We start from the raw sequence: 21339 nt of genomic DNA, 5'->3' as shown, positions 1-21339 counted from the left end.
GCCTCTGTTCCAGCAAACTGCATAATGTCTCACTCTTCTGCATTATATACCTATTCCTTGCATTTTAATTTCTCTTTCATGAAAAAAAAAAAAGACTCTCCTTAATTATACTGGTTACCAAAGCACCCCAATGTCCAATCATTTTCAACCACCCAGTGCTTCTAATACAACCAGCACCAAATAGCCCCATGAGAACAGCAACAGGCCCTACTCTAAATGTTGACTATTTAATGCATACAGTGCAAAAGAGACCTTTCAATGCAGAAAACAGCAAAATTGCAATTCATTTATAATCTAGATAACAATTTACAAAAATTATTCTCCTCAAATTCTGCCATTAAAAACAATCTTTGGTTCAGATCCAAGAATTAGGATGAGTCATTATTCTCAAGCTAACAGCAGAGAGCCAACCGCAAATAACTAGGGCATCTGCCTTCTCACATACATAGGAAACGCTTCTAACTCTAAAACAAATTCTTTTCTGCCATGGAGTGCAGCTGTGAACACAACGTGCACGGGAAACAGAACAAAGCATGCCTCATCCAACCAGGACCCCATAGCCTGTGCTTCCCTGTTACATTAACAAAGGGCCCCGATGTGGTACAGAGGACCAGCCAAAGCTGTAAGAAAAACAGTGCTTTCGTGTCAGCAAACACCCTACCCTGATTTCTCCATTGTCGTCTCCAGTCGCCAACAGGGTACTGTCCACAGAGAAGGAAGAGCAGCGCACACAGCCTTTGTGGCCTCTCAATTCACGAAGAGGAGAAAGGAGTTCAAAACTCCAAATCTGGAAGGCAATTCAGATTGTTTAAGAATCTTGAAATAAGCACCTACAAACTCTGCCTCGAGTGCTGTGTGTGTTAGTTGCTCGGTCTGACTCTGCAACCCCAAAGACTGTAGCCCGCCAGGCTCCTCTATCCATGGAATTCTCCAGGCAATACAGGAGTGGGTTGCCATTCCCTTCTCTAGGGGATCTTCCAGACCCAGGGATTGAACCCAGGTCTCTCGCATTGCAGACAGATTCTTTACTGGCTAGTTAGCCATAAATTCAATCATATGAAGTTCTAATATTCAGCAGTTCATAACCTATTCTGAGAGGCCCAAATGCCAACTAGCAACCTTGATAATATTTTAGTTTCCCTTTAATTATTCAAGTAAACTTCAGCATAAGGATCAAAGTCACAGTTTCCTTAAGTTCTTTAGACTCAGAAGAAAGAACAGCAAAATGGTCTACAGAGTGAAGCAGACTTGAGTGGAGTCCTGGCTCCACAATTATTAGTTCCTTGGCCTAGGACAACTACATGAGCTTCTCTGGCTTCAGTTTCTTTATGTGTATGACGGGAAGAGTAGCACCTGTAGAGTGAAAATTAAATGAGATAATAGAGATTGAAATTCCTAGCTTACAGCCTAATGTACAGTCAGAGTATTTAAAGGTTAATCCCCATCAGTTCAGTCCAGCCACTCAGTCATGTTCGACTCTTTGCGACTCCATGGACTGCAGCACGCCAGGCCTCCCTATCCATCACCAACTCCTGGAGTTTACTCAAACTCATCTCCATTGAGTCAGTAATGCCATCCAACCATCTCATCCTCTGTCATCCCCTTCTCCTCCTGCCTTCAATCTTTCCCAGCATCAGGGGTCTTTTCCAATAAGTCAGCTCTTTGCATCAGGTGGCTAAAGGATTGGAGTTTCAGCTTAAACATCAGTCCTTCCAATGAACACTCAGGACTGATCTCCTTGCAGTCAAGGGACTCTCAAGTCTTCTCCAACACCACAGTTCAAAATCATCAATTCTTTAATGCTCAGCTTTCTTTACAGTCCAACTCTCACATCCATACATGACTGCTGGAAAGACCATAGCCTTGACAAGACGGACCTTTGATGGCAAAGTAATGTCTCTGCTTTCTAATATGCTGTCTAGGTTGATCATAACTTTTCTTCCAAGGAGCAAGCGTCTTTGATTTCATGGCTGCAGTCACCATCTGCAGTGATTTTGGAGCCCCAAAAAATAAAGTCTGCCACTGTTTCCACATCTATTTCCCATGAAGTGATGGGACCAGATGCCATCATCTTAGTTTTCTGAATGTTGAGCTTTAAGCCAACTTTTTCACTTTCCTCTTCCACTTTCATCAAGAGGTTCTTTAGTTCTTCTTCACTTTCTGCCATAAAGGTGGTGTCATCTGCATATCCAAGGTTATTGATATTTCTCCCGGCAATCTTGATTCCAGAGTGTGCTTCATCCAGCCAAGCAGTTCTCATGATGTATTCTGCATATAAGTTAAATAAAAGCAGGGTGACAATATACAGCCGAGATGTACTCCTTTCCTGATTTGGAACCAGTCTGCTGTTTCATGTCCAATTCTAACTGTTGCTTCCTGACTGCATACAGATTTCTCAAGAGGCAGGTCAGGTGGTCTGGTATTCCCACCTCTTGAATTTTCCACAGTTTGTCATGATCCACACAGTCAAAGGCTTTGGCATAGTCAATAAAGCAGAAGTAGATGCTTTTCTGGAACTCTCTTGCTTTTTCAATGATCCACATTTGATCTCTGGTTCCTCTGCCTTTCCTAAATCCAGCTTGGACATCGAGAAGTTCTCAGTTCATGCACTGCTGAAGCCTGACTTGGATAATTTTGAGCATTACTTTGCTAGTGTGTGAGATGAGTGCAATTGTGCAATAGTTTGGACATTCTTCGGCATTGCCTTTCTTTGGGACTGAAATGAAAACTGAACTTTTCCAGTCCTGTGGCCACTGCTGAGTTTTCCAAACTTGCTGTCATATTGAGTGCAGCACTTTCACAGCATCATCTTTCAGGATTTGAAATAGCTCAACTGGAATTCCATCACCTCCACTAGATTCGTTCGTAGTGATGCTTCCTAAGGCCCACTTGACTTTGCATTCCAGCATGTCTGGCTCTAGGTGAGTGATCACAACATCATGATTATCTGGGTCATGAAGATCTTTTTTTGTATAGTTCTTCTGTGTATTCTTGCCACCTCTTCTTAATATCTTCTGTTTCTGTTAGGTCCATACTGTTTCTGTCCTTTATTGTGCCCATCTTTGCATGAATGTTCCCTTGATATCTCTTTCTTGAAGAGATCTCTAATCTTTCCTATTCTATTGTTTCCCTCTATTTCTTTGCACTGATCCCTGAGGAAGGCTTTCTTATCTCTCCTTGCTATTCTTTGGAAGTCTGCATTCAAATGGGTATATCTTTCCTTTTCTCCTTTGCCTTTCAAATCTCTTCTTTTCAAAGCTGTTTGTAAGGCCTCCTGAGACAACCATTTTGCATTTTTGCATTTCTTTTTCTTGGGGATGGTATTGATCACCGCCTCCTGTACAATGTCACGAAACTCCATCCATAGTTCATCAGGTCCTCTGTCTATCAGAACTAACTCCTTGAATCTAGTTCTCACTTTCACTGTATAATCATAATGGATTTGATGAAGGTCATAACCTGAATGGTTTAGTGGTTTTCCCTACTTTCTTCAATTTAAGTCTGAATTTGGCAATAAGGAGTTCACGATGTGAGCCAGTCAGCTCCCAGTCTTGTTTTTGCTGACTGTATACAGCTTCTCTATCTTTGACTGCAAAGAATATAATCAATCTGATTTTGGTGTTGACCTTCTGGTGATGTCCATGTGTAGAGTCTTCTCTTGTGTTGTTGGAAGAGGGTGTTTGCTATGACCAGTGTGTCCTCTTGGCAAAACTCTGTTAGTCTTTGCCCCGCTTCATTCTGTACTCCTTTGCCTGTTACTCCAGGTGTTTCCTGACTTCCTACTTTTGCATTCCAGTCCCCTATAATGAAAAGGACATCATTTTGGGTGTTAATTTTAGAAGGTCTTGTAGGTCTTCATTCATAGAACCGTTCAACTTCAGCTTCTTCAGCATTACTGGTCAGGGCATAGACTTGGACTACTGTGATATTGAATGGTTTGCCTTGGAAACGAACAGAGATCATTCTGCCCTTTTTGAGACAGCATCCAAGTACTGCATTTTGGACTCTTGTTCACTGTGATGGCTACTGCATTTCTTATAAGGGATTCTTGCCCACAGCAGTAGATAAAACAGTTATCTGAGTTAAATTCACCCATTCTAGTCTGTTTCAGTTCGCTAATTCCTAGAATGTCGCGACATTCACTCTTGCCATCTCCTGTTTGACCACTTCCAATTTGCCTTGATTCATGGACCTAACATTCCAGGTTCCTATGCAATATTGCTCTTTACGGCATCGGACTTTGCTTCTATCACCAGTCCCATTCACAACTAGGTGCTGTTTTTGCTTTGGCTCCATCCCTTCATTCTTTCTGAAGTTATTTCTCCACTGTTCTCCATTAGCGTATTGGGCACCTACCAACCTGGGGAGTTCAACTTTCAGTGTCCTCTATCTTTTTGCCTTTTCATACTGTTCATGGGGTTCTCAAGGCAAGAATACTGAAGTGGTTTACCATTCCATTCTCCACTGGACCACATGTGTCAGAACTCTCCACCATGACCCTACTATAATCCCTATACCAACATACTATCTTGGCAGAAAGATGCTGTTCTTTTCCTTCCAATATTCTCCCTGGTGGTTCAGTCATCACCATTTAACAAGCACATACTGAAAACATGTTACAGACACTGAGCAAAGAACTGGTAGTACAAAGATAACCAGATTCAATCCCTGTCCTTGAAAAGTTTCTAGTTTAATCATAAATGGCTGAGTGAACAGTGTTATGAAGTCAATGATTAACATGAGAATATGTAATAGGAGCACTGAGGGCAGAGCAGCTAAGCCTGCCTAAGGGCCAGGAAAGTGTTCACTGAAGAACTGACCTCAAATGCTGGTCTAAAAGAATGAGTCAGGATGCACTGAGATAAAAAAGGATAAAAGGTCAAGTTGAGCCAAAGATAACAGTGCACAAAAAGGTGGAAGTAGAAGTAGTCTCACACAGAGGGAACAATTTAGCAGAAAGAGACAGAGATGAGCTAAGAATACGGGCTTGTAAACCATCAAGTCTCAGAGGAGCCTCAACAGGGCACTTGGGCAGCAGCAGGGAAGATAAACTGGAGGAGGTGCAGACCGGTGGCAAGTTCACCAATAAAAGAGGAGAGCCCGGTCTTAGGGGTGGGAAAAGGAAGAGAATGAGGATCCAAGAGACACTGAGTAGTAATCAATAGAACACAGAAGACAGAAGAGTCCCAGGCAATTCCAAGGTTTATAGTTTGGAAAGATGGACAGATAACAATGCCATTAACAAAGATGAAGAAAAAAGAATAGGATGGAGTCGTCAGTGTCCCCAAGCAGGCAGCATCATTTCGCTGGAATATGATTTTCAGAAGCATCAATTTACATCGGTTACAAAAAATTTAACTGTGGGTGTACAATTAAATGTAAATCTCTTTCAATACTTTTTATTCCTATAATATTCAGTAGACGCTGCCTTTGATTACTAACAGACAAAAATATATCAGTAAAGGAGAACTCAAAAGTCCTCAATGTCACTCACTTAACATATTTGGTACAAACTAAATGCCAATGGTCATCCTCCAAAAATTCACAAGAGACAGACATGCAGACAGAATATTGTTTTTCTCTTTTACACATTAGTTAGCATTTGTCACTCAGTCAGGTCCAACTCTTTAAAAACCCATGGACTATAGCCCACCAGGCTTCTGTGCCTATGAAACTCTCCAGGTAAGAATTCTGGAGTGGGTAACCATTCCCTTCTCCAGAGGATCTTCCCAACCCAGGAATCAAACCCAGGTCTCCTACACTGCAGATGGATTCTTTACCATCTGAGCCACCAGGGAAGTATTTTACACATTAGTTGGACTCAGAATACATAACCAACTCCCAAGTTTTAAGCATGCACCTTTCACCCCACTGACCTACCTTTGCAGTCTTGTCAGCAGAGGTAGAAGAAAACTTAGTAGCATCAGAGGAAATATCACAAGAAAGAACTGTGTCCTGGTGACACACGAAGTCTTTTTCTATTCTTCTGGTAATAATATTCCATACCTTCAAAGAAAAACTCAGAAGTTGACACTTTTCAGAACATTTTTGTATTGCTGAGCATAATCAGCCAGAAGAGAGCTATAAAACAAGAGCTTCAGGCACACTGGTTGTTCTAATCTCTTTAAGAGCCTTTTAGTACAAATGTTCATAGACACACGGCAGATGTAGATGACTGCAGTAAACAAAAAACAGGCATTTCTACTTTAGAAATTTAAGTATTTACGTATCAGCCATCTGCTTTTGGCTGTCACTATATAATCAATACAACAGTAGAGTATTTTCTTAACAAAGAAACGTCTGTTACAAATTACCTTTACTGTTCCATCAAATGACCAGGAAAGCAGTCTTGAATTTTTCAAGAGTCTAAAGTCTTTCACTGTTTCCTGGTGGGCTTGGAGAAAGAAAGGGTCCTCTGATTGCCAATTCCATATCTGAATATCAAAGAAATAAGTCTGTTATAACCCTTTTCTGAAAATACCCCATTAGAAGGGTAGGGGAGAAGCACTCCCTTGTCTGAAGTCTTTCATCTGCATGGCTCTTCAATAAAATATAGACGAGAACCAAATAATAATATGGTATCCCCATTTTACAGAGAAAGAAGAGAAAAGTTGGAGTTAATTAACTTGATTAAGGTCAAAATAAAATATTTTCCCCCCTAAGTAAAATTTGTTTCCTTCAGTTGCTTAGAGAGCAGTTAATTATATCAGAAGACAGAGAAAAGTCAAACATGCCAGTGAGCTCACCATCTGATTAAATTTTCCAAAGAAAATTATCCCAATTACATATTCACAGGTTTCTGAACCTCACAAGCTAGGCCAAGCCCTGATTCCAGCTCAACTGAAACTATTTAATCCTACTGGTCCTGCTGCCTGGGAAAGTCCACTGACCAGAGCAGCTTCAAACCAGGTCGTGGAATTTCTGAGCTTCAGATATCTTAGCTAGACCCCAATACGATCTTCAAAATGACAAGTGATACCGTAGATCATTTTTCACATGGCACTCCAGGAAGAACTCCTCAGACACAAGGGAAAGAGAAGAGACTGCAATGCTGGAGACAGGGCATTCGAAGTAGGCTTGAGAAATGAACTGGAATTATGATTCACAAACAGAAAAGGGCATTTCAAACAAACACTCTGAATGCTTGAGTTAAGGCACAGGAACAGGAAAAGGTGGAAAGGTTATAGGGACCTGTTCACGGTTTAATCTGGCTGGAGTACAGGGTATTTAGAAGGAACAGTAGCAGGGAAAGAAGGTTGGGAAGACATGCTAAGAAGCAGCCCAGAAAGCCTGAAGCTAGACTTCTGGGCTTCATGCCATTAGTCAGTCTCCCACAGAATTTTCTTCTATTTTTTTTTAACATAAGAGATAAAAAGATAAAGAAAAAGCAGCCACCATCTCAGGTATGCACATTAATAATATTCTGGGTCTAGTTTCTGACTGGTAAAGGTTAAACAGTAGAAATCCCTTTGAGGCTTTTTGTATCAGGTTTAGGCCAAATCGTAAAAGAAATCACATCTCTCTTACTCTTTCTTTACTCCTGTATCCTCCACTTTTAGCAGCCACCATCCCACCTCCATCATGCTCCGGCTCTCAGAAAGCTCCATCTTTTCTGTCTCTGAGTGCCCATTCGTGGAAGCAAGGTTATCTTATATGAGAACAAGGGACCTTAGGAGAGGAGCTGGAAGTGAGAGTAATTCTGAGGAGAATGAATTGGGAATTTCGGTATTTTAAGAGCTCAGTAAGATATGCTAAGGCGAGGGGGAAGAAACAGAAGCCTTCTGGCTCCCCAAATCATATCAGAAGAAAAGGTACCCTGTGTGACTAAACATAAAATACCCTGGACCATTGTCATAGGAGGTTTCTGGCTCCCTCCTTCAACTTCCTAGGCTTTAGTGGACTAGAAGATCAGTGGTTTCTATTACCAGCTCCTCCTGGTTCACTGGTACTGCCATTCCCAGCTGTGTCTGACTCAGTGTTCATTCCTGGCTGAGGTTCTTACTGCTGCCCTCCACATCAAGAAGTCAGAGAGCCCTCCTGAACAGACATAACAAAGAATCTGACAATCGCTGAGGGTGAAGAGATAAGCCTTAGCAGATTTTTTTTTTTCTTGACAGATGCTTTCTACTAAGGCAATGATGACAAAGATACTTTTTTGTTGGACTTAAATGTTCTGTGCTAATCAAATCATCTTATATAACAGCTAAACTTCTACCATCATCACTCAAATGTATAAAGGTTGAGTTTGGCTATGTCTCTACCATTAGCTGTAATTTTTGCAATGTATGTACACTAGAATTTTTTCAGCTATATAAATTTAAGTGTTGTAAAACGCGAAAGAATCTTTTACACCTATAAGAATCAACATATTCTCAATCTCAGGTGAACACAGCTACTACTTGGGCTTTATTTACATCCAGGTAAAAAGATCAAAAACTACCAAAATAGACCTCAATATTCACAGCACTAGGTGCTATCATCAGGAGAGCTGATTCTTCAAAATTTGGCAATAACTTTGGTTCAGCGTGACAAAGATTTACCAAATCCCTACTATCTCATAGGCACTGGGGATACAAAGATGATTAAAATAAATGTCCAAAAGGGTGACTGTGTGAGGTATTTGCAGATTTGTTAATTAGCTTGATGGTGGTAATTATTTCACAATCTATACATATATCAAATCATCACATTATATGTCTTAAACATACTACAATTTTGTCAATTCAACCTCAATAAAGCTGGGGGTGGGGGAACCAAACCTCCAATTGATTATTTACTAAAACACTAAAAAACTAAAACAAAAACCCAACCAGTCAATTCTTAAGACATACCTACCAAGAATTTTGTTATGTGAATGTACACATTAAAACATTTTAAATGTAAAAAGTATTCTGAGTAGAGCAGAAAGAGAGGATGAAACACGACTCATTTCTAAAAATAACTTAACTCAGATTCTAAAAATATTCGTAGATATTATTTCTCCCTCTGGCTGAGAACACCTGATCTTCAAGCAGGTCATAAAGCCTATGGCTTTAGCTTTTGACAAAACGGCTATACAGTATACAATGTCTCAGCTGAATTTCATCAGATATAGTTTAGTTTTATCCATTTCAAAGCCATCTGGAGAGGAAGAAAAGTGAATATTACACTGAGTTTCACAGCTAATACACTGCTATCATGGGATCCCATGATGAGTAAGTCTCTGTACTAAAGGCAAACTTCATTCCAATCATATAGAACTCACAAAAACACAAAAGACTTTTTTTCCAAAATAGTTTCTAATAGTATAAATACATGCGGGAAGTACATAAATATATAAAAGAATATATACTAACTTCTGTTGAACATACGCATTTATCTCCTTTACTTCTAAAACCCCACTAAAATGACAAAGTCAAAAGAATGAGAAAGAAAATAACAAAACAGAGACTGTAAAGCAGAAGAATGGTAACTGGCTTTGTAGAACCAGGAAAACAGAATCCTAAAAGCATCAGAAAGACAAAAGCAACAAAACTGACCCTACAGAATTCCCCAAATGCTCAGGAACTGAGGTCACTAAAAGCTCATCAAGAGGTTAGAATGAGGGCAGGTCTAAGAGCAGAAGTATGGGGAGCCGTGGGAAGATGGCAGTGGTCTGGGGAGCTCCCTGAAGCCTCCCCTAAGAGCAGACAAAACTCGGACAGCAAATCCAAAACTGCACTGGCAGCAGCAACAAGATGCTAAGTGAGCAGAAGCATCACATGCCACAGGACACGAGTGAGGGCAAACTGGGCTGGAAGACCCGTGCGGTGCCAGCATCTTTATAGGTCGCAGCAGAGGAGCGCGGAGTCTCCACAACCCAAAACCAGGAGAGTCCCAAGAGCGCCAAGTGCCATTCACTGCAAAGGGCGAACGACCCCTGGGGACAGCAGGAGACACTGAACGCAAGCTGGCTATGGTACAGGGCCACTAGTAGTCCAGTGGCCGGGACTCTGCACTCCTGATGCAGGGGGCCCAGGTTCCATCCCTAGTCTAGGAACCAGCAGATCCCACATGCCACAACTCAAAGATCCTGCATGCCACAACCAGGACCTGGTATAGCCAAATAAATAAACATCAAAAAAATGGGGCAATCCTACAATGAGGAGGAACTGTTGGGAATAGAATTCAAAGTGAGCAAAACAAGGATGAAGGCAGCAAAGGAAAGGAGAGGTCTCAGTGAAAATGAGGGAGGGGGAGAGAACAAAAGGATCTCATCAGAACAAGGCTGAATATTTAATGCTTTAGGAAAACAACAGAAGAAGAAACTGCAGAGCTGTGAACCTAGAAATGCTGTCCTTTCCCATTCCTTCAGAGAGTCCCAGAAAACTGACTTCATGTAAAAGGAAAACAAGTCACTACTGAATACCAAACAAAGTCATTATGAGGGGGAAAAAAAAGAGAATAAAGTCATGCAGAATAACGCTCCTAACAAACTAGAAAGAAGGCTCTGTGGATTCAAGGACAGCTGAGGGTGGGACTGCAGTTGTGAGAATAGGGGGAATGGTGAAGGCCTGTATACTAAACGCTGAGACACTGCACCACCTGTAGCTCCCCCTCCTCCTTAGCTCTAAGAGCCTGTCTGCAGAGTTTACACCCTCCAGGCGGAAGACGGGAGATTCCTCTCCAGGAATCTGACAAGACCAAGACAGACCTAAAGACGCAAACAACAAAGTTTTCCATCCAGATCGCCTTTCAGAGAAGGTCTTAGTCAACAAAGAGCATCCCAATCAGCATTTTAACATCCATCTCTGGGTAGTGGATGACCACCACACAACTGAGGAAAGCCTTTAAAATAAGAGGCCGAAACAACCAAAAAGAAAATAAAAGCTGGGACTTCCCTCGTGGGCCAGTGGCTAAGACTCCACACTCCAAATGTAGGGAGCTTAGGTTCAATCCCTAGTCAGGGAACTGGATCCCACATGCCACAACTAAGATCAAAGATCCCATGTGTCACAGCAAAGAACCAGCACAGCCAAAGAAATATATTTGTAAAGAAAGAAAAAAAAACTTGGAGAGAAGAACAACTATGAAGGAAAATTAAATCTTGACAGAAAAATTATATATAACATATATTGTATCATTTATATATTATTTGGGCTTCCGTAGTGGTTCAGTCAGTAAAGAATAGCCTGCAATGCAGGAGACTTGCCTGTCTTGCAATGTAGGCAAGACTCCTGCATTGCAGGAGACCGAGGTTTGATCCCTGGGTCAGGAAGAAACCCTGGAGGAGGAAAATGGCAACCCACTTCAGTATTCTTGCTTAGAGAATTCCATGGACAGAGGAGCCTGGCAGGCTACTGTCCATGGAGTCACAAGAGTCAGACATAGCAATTAAACCACCATTATTTACATATCTATCTACCCTCAGAGAAGAAGATATTTCATCTACAAAACAAGAATACATACACACTCTCAAAAAGAATAAATAAAAATAGAAAGGCTCTCCAGCATTAAAAATACACCAAAGAAAAAACTTAAAGAAAGGGATAGAAGATAAAGCTGAGGAAACTTCCCAGGAAATAGAGCACAGTATACAAAAAGATGAAATGTAGAAAAAGAAAATCAGATGATAAGTCCAAGAGATCCAATATCTGAATAAGGGATAATAACAGAAAAAAGTATATTGAAGGCAGGGGGTGTCAAAGAAATAATTCAAATAAACCTCTCTGAATTGAAAAGCATAAAGTTTCCAAACTGAGAAAGGTAGCAAAAGTCCAAAACAATGGACAAAATAAACACACTAAGAGATACCATCATGAAATTTCACAATTCTAAGGACAAACGGAAGATCCTAAAATCTTCCCAAGAGAAAGATTAGGGATCAAAATGGCTTCAGACTTCTCAACATGAGCTCTGAAACCTGGAAAAAAAACAGAACATTGTCTTCAAGGTTTTGGGGTAAAATAATTTCCAACTACAGCCAGGCAAGTGTTTCCTGAACCGCACTAAGGCAGAAAAGGCACCCACAGTACACTTGTTCTAGTCTGAACAGTGACACCAATGACATACACAAAATGTTTTTGTGATTGTGTTGGGGTGATGGGGATTGACAATAGGGTGGGTGCACACGCTGGAGATAAGCAGGAGGAGAAAAAAGCTAAATCTTCATCTTAATATGAAAAATTCAATAGATAACTTGTCAAAGCTAAAAATCAAGAAGCAGCACTATAAGCATGCGCTGTGGGGGCATGAAGATAAATACAAAAAAAACATCTAAAAGCTAAAAGCGGTGCTTTAAGAGAAAGAGAAATGGGGGAGTCTGCTATTACTGAAGAGCCTTGTAGTACTATTCGAGTTTTAAAAGTATATGTACTGGAACTTTGATTAAAAATAAATTTTAAAAGAACATACAGAAGGCTTAAGGACTCTATACCCACAATCCTTAGTTATGGTAAACAATTCTTTTTTCACCAGATTTTAGCCCTATAATAAATATCTTACTCTTAAAGGAAACAATGAAAATATTTCAATCTAAATTAATTTCTATTTTACTACTGTAAAGAAAAATAAACAGAAATTACATAAATGTGGCACAAAGTATATTGACACAAATACAAACACCAATATAGGTGGGAGAATTCAAATGAATGCTTGATTTTCAAAGTAAACAATCTCCCAGTAGAGGGCTCTAAGTCAAACTACCTGCCTCATGCACAGAAAAATAGAAAACAGAAATGGGTTTCCCTATGCCCACGTGAATAATCTAAAAGGAAGCCCAAAGTCATCTGAAAGTTTAAAACATGTGCTGGATTTGAGTCACAACCAAAGTGTTCCCTTGTTGAAGTCAGCGTTGCACACATTAGGAGGGCAACCTCCTCCTCACCTGAACTGCAGAATCATCAGAGCTTGAGATAAGAGTCTTTCCATCAGCTGTGAACTGGACGTGCCGAACAGTGCTCTTGTGCCCATTCCTGGATTGGAAGATTCTGTTGTTCAGGAGTTCTAAAATCTACAAAGCAGAAAACTACAGAAAATCAATACAAGGATATTTAGCAACATCTGAAATACATTCTGAAAATATTAAATCAAAACTACAGAAGGGCACAGAATTTCCATCTCATAGTGCTTTCAGTTTAACTAAAGACACACAAAAGAATAGCACAAATACAGACAAACACATCTGTGCACACACACATCTACACTCTAAAATAGAAAACACTCACTGAAATAACCAGATAGCAGTGGGAACCAGTGGTCCTTCTGAATACTCAGCTACCCAATTCATCAAACAGTGGCAGTCTAAGCTCAGCCACCAAAAAGTAAATGACTTGAAGATGGATGAGAAGGAAGAAAGAAAAACATCCGCGATGAGAGACAAGGCAATCTCTTTACAAAATAACACAGACAAGGAAAGATAAAGGATGGTGAGAGACAGGTAAAAGAGAAGAGGGTATGAATGGGCTGGAAGGCAGTGCAGTAAGGAGACTTAAAAAGGCTAAAGGATGCATGAGACAAGTGCTCAGGGCTGGTGCACTGGGAAGACCCAGAGGGATGGGATGGGGAGGGGGGCGGGAGGGGGGATCAGGATAGGGAACACAAGTAAATCCATGGCTGATTCATGTCAATGTATGGCAAAAACCACTACAATATTGTAATTAGCCTCCAACTAATAAAAATAAATGAAAAAAAAAAAGACTAAAGATTAATATGACAAATGCAGAGATTAAGAAAAGTAGAACATAAAACATAACAACTGTGTCAAAAAGGCTGTCAAATAAATTCACATCAAAAAAGTAGATAAGCATTAAATAAGTACAAGGGATATAATGTACAACATAATAAATATGATTAACAATGCTGTATAACTGAAAGTTACTGAGAGTAAATCCTAAGAGTTCTCATCAAAAAGGAAAAATAATTTTCTATTTCTTTAATTCTGTAACTACACGAGATGGCAGATGTTCACTAAACTTATTGTAATAACCATTTCACAATGTAAGTCAAATAATTATGCTGTACGGCTTACGATAACATACACAGTATTGCTGTTTAGTCGCTAGGTCGTGTCTGACTCTTGTTCGATCCCATGGACTGTAACTCGCCAAGCTCCTCTATCCAGGGAATTTCCCAGGCAAGAATACTGGAGTGGGTTACTATTTCCTTCTCCAGGGGATTTTCCCAACCCACAGATGGAACTCATGTCTTCTACATTGGCAGGCAGACTCTTTACCACTGAGCCACCAGAATGCTGTGTGTCAATTATATCTCAGTAAAGTTGGAAGGGGAAAAAACTCAAAAAATATAAGTATAGTCTCCTCTTTGTGGGGCAAATGCAACTGGAGAATATTTGTGTAATTCCTTATCATAATGAAGCCAATGTAAAATAAATGTGGCTAGTGCTATAATTAACAAATTAAGAAATAATTCCAAAAAGCTAGGTGAGAAAAAGTGAGAAAAACCACCATGTTTTCTGAACTATTATGTAGCTAGAGAAAATATGCTTCTGTGATGAATTTCACTCATGATGAAATCACTTTTTTCCCAAAATGATTTTCATTATACTATCCTTTTTCCTTCAACCTGATTTTTATTTAATCTTATTTGATAAATTAAGGATTTCAACTGGTAAACATGTGTACTTCTAATACCTAAAGTAGGACAGCAGAGATTGGTGAGGTAAGTAAATATAAGATACCAACACGTAAATTCTCGACGAACCTGATCAGAACCAACATGGAAACAATTTACACCCCTATATGGCCGAGCTTCTAAGAAGAGAAGAAAATGCTCTTTGCCTAACTAAATCTCTGAGACTGCTTAATATAATTCAGGAAGAGCAAGACAACTGGGCAGTGAATAAGGAACACAAAAAGACAAAAAGTGTGAGACAGAGCAGTAATAGCAATATGAAAAATATGCAACCACAGGATTCTAAGATTATGTTCAATCTAACAGAGGAATGACTAGTACACCACAGAAAGATTTATTTACTATGTAAGTCTACAAAGCCAGGTGTCTACTTAATTTCAGATAAAAACTATACTGCTCAGAAAGCTTCCGCAGACGAGAACTGAATACCTGAATGGCTCCATCTTCACCTCCGAATGCAAGGTACTGAAGATTTGGACTTAAACAACAGCAACTCACTTGAGCTTCAGTCAGGTAATCAACCTGACCTGTGTTTCCATTAATGAGCTAATGAAAAATAAGGCACAATCAGGTATTAGACTGTAAGAGCCATTTTTGTTCTTTAGAACAGAGACTGGAAAATAAAACAGAAAATAAACTGGAAAAATAAAACAGAAAATAACCAACAAGAGCTCCCAGGGGAAAAACAAAGCCCTATTCTATTCTCAGCAGCTGCATTTAGCACTTCACACTTTCATTTCATTTTACTTTTGTGGTTCATATACATTTTCATAAAATAAGACGAGCTTTAAAAGGTTTAAAAAGCAGCTGCTGTGCCGGCCTCCTGAGACACATCTGCCGGATTTGTAATCCCACAGCTAGCTCCACACACTCTTTCCTGCTTCTTCACAGAGCCCATTTTAATAGTGCTATCGTTTGTTAAAATACACTTCTCATTTGTCAAGAAGTTTGGTGAAACAGGACTGAGACAGACATTACATAAAAAGACAAACTAAATTAAATTGGGTTTTACATCCTCCAAATTACTCACCAGACAGTGCATAGTAAGATTTTTCTTTTCTCCTCTTTTGGGAGAAGGAGGCATTGGAGAAGAACCCATTAGCACAATTTGGGTGGCTGGACTTGTAAGGAATAAACTAAGAGCATCACATTTCATAATCTGTACCAAAACTAAAGATTATTTTTAAAATTAAACTAATAAAAATGCCTATCATTCAACTAAAACATGTGGCCTGGGAAAATATTTCTCAAGCTTAAATCAATTGTCAGATAAATCTCTCTAACTAAGCATTACAACCTAAAAGTCCTGAACTATTTTTCAATGTGAAATAAGCAATCACCTTTGTTAGAGGGACAAAGATTATAGGATCAATCAATCAAAGTAGCTTTTTCTTTACAATATTTTACCCAACATGTTCTATTAGGCATTCAAAATGAAGGTGAATATTAAAAGGTGAATATCTTCTTTCCCTCAAAAATCAATTTTCATATTCTTTAAAGTAGTGACTAAAAAAATGTATGTTCACTTAAATGGAATGATTACTGGTCAGTTTATCCTCTAAACTTTCCACAACCAATGACATAATAAAATGATATTTTTAATAGTCCGATGACTTCTTTAAGTCTTATAATTACGACTACTGCTAAAGAAAGGTTATACAAATTTAACAAAGGTATTACAAGTACTGAACTTAACAAGAAAACTGTAGTGGGAAAAAACCACAACAATCAGCCTGCTAAAAATCAGTAATGACGAAACCACATTTAATTCCTCATTCCAATTCATACCAGAAATACAGGACATGAGGAGTTCCTCATAAACACATTAAGGACAACAGTTAAACTTGTAAAATACAGAACAAGCTGAATTTAAGAGGTGTCTCACAGCTTGACTCTGACCCTCACAGCAGACAAAGAGAAATTACCACATGCCATAGACAATGTATTCCCAGATCTCTGCTTCCTGTATTTGGACTCCACTGTGACCCTTATAAACTAGCTTACAGATTTTTTTAAATGAAAAGGACCTTTTAGGTGAAGAAAGTGAGGTTCTGAGAAGTGATGCAATTCACTCAACATCACAGAACTAGCTGACGATAAAGCTTGAACTTGAACCTGGGTCTCCTGAGTGAAGTCACTGTTCCCTCTACTACTTCCCACTGAGCTCTACAGCTCCAGAACTTCAGCTCTGTCCCCCTGCCAGCCCGTCTCAAGCCTGCCAGCTCTCACATCTTCCATGCGCCTGCTCCCTCTACTACCCTCTCCTCTCCTCTCCCATTTCTCTCTCCACTCCAGTTCCCCTCCAATATCTCCGTCTCATTTTCTCTCAAGTTCCTGCTCCCTGCCTTCCAGTTAACAAGAGGAGAGGAGTGCAATAAAGCAAGGTTTAGTTCTAAGTACTAGTATATCTGAGCCTCAGCTCAAAACCCATTTATTTATTCAACTGACATCTACTGAGCATTTCTTAGATATCAGACAATTATGCCTAATCTAAGTTCATTTTGAATTCAGAGTTTGATCAAAATGATTTTTCCAACTGTTTTCTAGAAAATACTCACTTGTAGACGTCTTATATTGTCAACTGCAAGAACCGCCACTTCATTTTCTTGAAACACAACATCCATTTCTTGCTTTAACACTGTAGCAGAGTTCTTACATACTTTCTTTGTCTCCCAGAGCTGATTAAGAGATTTAAAAAAAAATACAGTAGGATCACTGCATTCTCTGAAATAAGGTAAAGACAGTCTTAGTCTTAAAACAGTATACAACCATACTTCACATTCCAAATGCCTATGCTAGAAAATTTTCAATTAGATTATAATTCAACAATAAATATTTATTAATTGCATTCTATAGTAAGAAGTAGCGCTTTCCTGGTGGCTCTTCCCTGGTAAGAAGCAGGGCTTCCCTGCATTCAACAGTGATTTACATTCTGGCTCAGGCTTATTGAGACTTATTACACTGTAAATAGCACTGACTTAACCTTTCTGTGACTGCTTCCTCAGCTGCAAAAACGGTTGTTGTGAGAATCAGCAAATTAACACATTCACAGTACTTTGCCCAATATCTGGCATACAGTAAATACTAAATGAATTTTAACTACATTTGTACAAGAGACTGCACTAGATGCTACTTGGACAGACCAGGGTCTCCAGGCTCAAAGAGCTTAATTTAAGATGTGTGAACAAGTTGGAGGGGTAGTGACACACTAGAGGTGAGGAGGTGAAATTCTTACCAAGGCAGACTGTGGCAAGTACCATAAGAAAATGACACAGAGTTACATGGCATTGAAGGAGAAAAGACATTCCTCTGCACAGAACAATAGGAAAGGCTTTACCGAGGGCTTGAGGGGACTCATAGGATTCTTAGGATTTCAACAAGGAGAGATACAGAGAAGCAGGGTATTCCAAATGTAAGAAACACAGAAGCAAAATTACATCAGCAGGGAAGTACAGGGTGTCTGGGAAATGTGAGTAGTCCAGTGCAGATTACTTGAAGGAATAAATCAGAAGGCAGACTGGTACAGCATAGCCTTAACCATAGAGAATTTTAACAGCAATTTATTTACTCCAAATGGTAGGCAAGGCAGTCACTATCTTTTTCAGCAAAAATGACACGTCTGCATTTAACATGAGGAAAATGTCTCACAAGCAATATGCACAAAACCAAGAAACAAAAGACTTGCAAAGAGATTAATATAAGAAAGACAACAGGTAGTGAGTACCTAAACTTGAAATGGAAAAGTAGAAACAAACGACAGAAAATGGAAAGGTAGAATCCATTCAAACCTCATACCTGCCAGAGGTGCTTGGAGGGTGCACACAACACCTTGTGCACACCAGGACCCAGGGAAAGGAGCAGTGAAAGAATCTAATAGTACTGGCCAGTAATCGGACGTGGGAATTTAAGGTAGGGAGTCATAAGTTATTCTGATGAAACATATTTAAATTATCCAAAGTATAGTTTTATCACTGGATTTTTCCAGCACCTGGGCCATGGTAACACTCAATGTACATGTACTGAATGAATGTTGACTGCTATAGTCCATGTACCAGCACTTTTCAAGGATAAATGTGAATCCAGCAGTTTCTGTTTTACTTCCCCCCAATAGTGCCCATCAATTTCTTAATTGGTAGGAAATTAAGCTTACCATCATTAAATGTTTAAAATGAAAATCTTAGTATTTCTCACCCTGATTGTCTGGTCATCAGAAGATGTCAAAAATGATGATCCATCAGTAGAAAACATTACACAATGGACCCAACTTAAATGTCCTCTGCAATCAGCTACTTTTAAGCGTGAGTCCATGCTCCACAACTACAGAATAAACACAACATGTGGGAAATCACATTCATAAGCATTTTGAATATATCAAGAATATTAAAAACAGCAAGAATGATCCAGCAATTCCACCTCTATGAATATAGCCAAAAAATACATTAGCAAAAATTACAAAATAACTTTGTGAGGATTATTCACTGTATCAATTGTTTTTAACAGCAAAATCCCAAATGACCATCAGTAGGGAACTGACTAAATAAACCTCATTAATCACAAAATGGGATAATATGCAACCGTTAAAAAAAAGTAATGAGAAAAACACCCTGACAATGACTAGTCTATGGCATATGTTACAAAGAATAGTATATACGTTTTTGCGGAAGTGTGTATGTGTATATATATTTATAAATACTATATATATAAAAACTATACTAAATGAGATGAAAAATAAACATGTAAGTATAGTATTAGATACAGTGTGATATACATAATAGATACATATATATGACTATAATATACATATAGTTATCTGCTTATACATGCAAAAAGGACGCTAAGACAAAAATGATTACCTTCAGAAGGTGGGACCAGAGTGGAAGGAATAGGGATGAGAGTCAGGCTTCCCTGAATAAAACTTATAAAGCTGTGATTTGGAATCATATAAACATTTTACCTATTTTTAAAAATCAATCTAAAAAATAATAGGATGAGCATTAAGTGGCTTTCATACTCTGACTATTCTCCACTCTCATCCAATCTTCATTTCAAATGACTACAAAACCCTACAACAATGAATGTACTATTGTACATGTATACTTGTCTCCTGTTATTCATGCTTGTTACAAACTATCAATGTCTGTCTCCAGCCTGGCTGCATTTTGTCCTGAGTTTTGCTGCAAATTACTCAAATATATTCCAGTCTAATGAAGTACCATATGTGCCTGAATTCCTCTCATTACACTGTGAATTACAGACCCTACTTTATGATTTTAGAACTAGCATGGACAGAACAAGTACTTCATCACATGCCCAGTGGTTTTCAATCAGTGAGTTCTATAATTACAAATTAGTTACAGGAAATTTTCTCTGCGTTATCTTGAGAGTGCAAGCTGAGACATACAGAGCTAAAGGCCAGAAATGAAAAGGGTTCCACAACTGAAATATCTCACTTGAAAATCCTTCCTCTCTTCCCTTGATCTCTCTCATCATTTCTGTCATTCACAGCCTCCAAAACCAAGTAAGTGCCTACATTTCAAAAAAGACAGACAATGCTCCTTGGAGATTTTTTAAGAATAACAGAGGGTAAGGATTTTAGAAGTGATGGGAAGGGCAAAAGAAGAGTTGCTCCTTCACTCCTAATAACCAGGAAGAGGAAACTTCCAATCACACCCACCTTGAGGATCTACAGGTAAGGTGCAAGAGCTCCTAGAAGCTCTGAATCTTTCAATTCAAGGTCTCTGCTAAAAAGAACAGAGCCCACAGCACCTACTCCTAACCACTGCTGCAAACAGGATTGGAGCCCATTCACACTCACCAGGAAGATTCTCACTGGGAAGGTCTTCAGTGTTAGCTGCACTGCTGTACTCAGAATTAGGAGGAACTTACAGAGCTCATCCACTCACTCCCACTCCAGCCACACTCCACACTCCATCCACTCACTCCCACTCTCAAGCCACACCTTCATGTATTAGGGCAAGGTTGGAAAAACCCACTAAAAATCGCTAGAACAGGCACAGAACACTAAAGAAATGCTTGCCGTAGTCAAGTTTCCTTCAAAGGGAGCCTGTGAACCAAATGAACTTCCCTGTTTTCCAAATAAAGGCCCATACCTATCTTCTTGGGCTGCAAGCACAAGGGCTTTCATTACTTGGTGGTAAGAATCACTTAAGCAATGGGCAGTAACAAAGCTTGGAAAAACTAATCTATCTTTGGAGGAAAAAAAATCAGGAAACTCACTGCTTTTGAAAAAATTAATATTAGCAGCTCATTTGAGTAGAATTCTTCTAGATACAGACACTGGATACAGACACTGAGTACAATAAAATCTATCAGATTAAGGGAAAAATTACGAATGAAAAATCATTTTATTCATTAGTACTTAGCAATTAAAATCCTAGATTAACCAATTTTAAATTTAACTTCCACCTTACTTTTCTCAGTGATCTAAGAAATCTGAACTGGACTCACTTCTCATCATCTCTTTTACAGAAGAGTCTATGCCCACATTTAAGCGATGCCATGTTCCTGCTTAGGAAGCCAGTGGTCATTCCATTGTTATCCCCAGACCTTGGCACATACTAACCATTCAGTAAATGCTTAGTGAATGATACTGCCTGTCATTCTCTGTCATACTGTCAAGCCAAGTCTTCAATCACTGCTAAAGTACTGAAGCTGTCAATGTGGCTTAATATCCTAAAGCTCTTTGGATAGCTTTTAAGGCATTATGCT

General features: G+C 39.2%; 1 protein-coding gene across 5 annotated transcripts in view; it reads right to left on the bottom strand.

Moving 5' to 3' along the window:
• The window catches only part of APAF1 (apoptotic peptidase activating factor 1), an 82494-nt gene that overhangs the window by 10798 nt on the left and 50357 nt on the right, over nt 1–21339 (bottom strand). For 3 of the 5 annotated variants that reach the window (XM_065937340.1, XM_065937347.1, XM_065937356.1), the window contains exons 19-25: nt 18802–18927; nt 17169–17288; nt 15040–15156; nt 12845–12970; nt 6315–6434; nt 5881–6006; nt 662–787 (exon numbers count right to left, since the gene is read on the bottom strand). In XM_065937340.1, the coding sequence (XP_065793412.1) occupies nt 662–787; nt 5881–6006; nt 6315–6434; nt 12845–12970; nt 15040–15156; nt 17169–17288; nt 18802–18927 (861 nt within the window). Of the gene's footprint in view, nt 1–661; nt 788–5880; nt 6007–6314; nt 6435–12844; nt 12986–15039; nt 15157–17168; nt 17289–18801; nt 18928–21339 lie in introns of those variants that run through there. The other 2 variants (XM_065937366.1, XM_065937374.1) reach the window with 2 other exon arrangements.

The sequence above is a fragment of the Muntiacus reevesi genome, chromosome 1 (genome assembly GCF_963930625.1).
Source record: "Muntiacus reevesi chromosome 1, mMunRee1.1, whole genome shotgun sequence".
In the NCBI taxonomy this organism is placed as follows: Eukaryota; Metazoa; Chordata; class Mammalia; order Artiodactyla; family Cervidae; genus Muntiacus; species Muntiacus reevesi.
The sequence above is the reverse complement of the archived record's forward strand: the minus strand, read 5'-3'. Positions and strand labels throughout refer to the sequence as shown.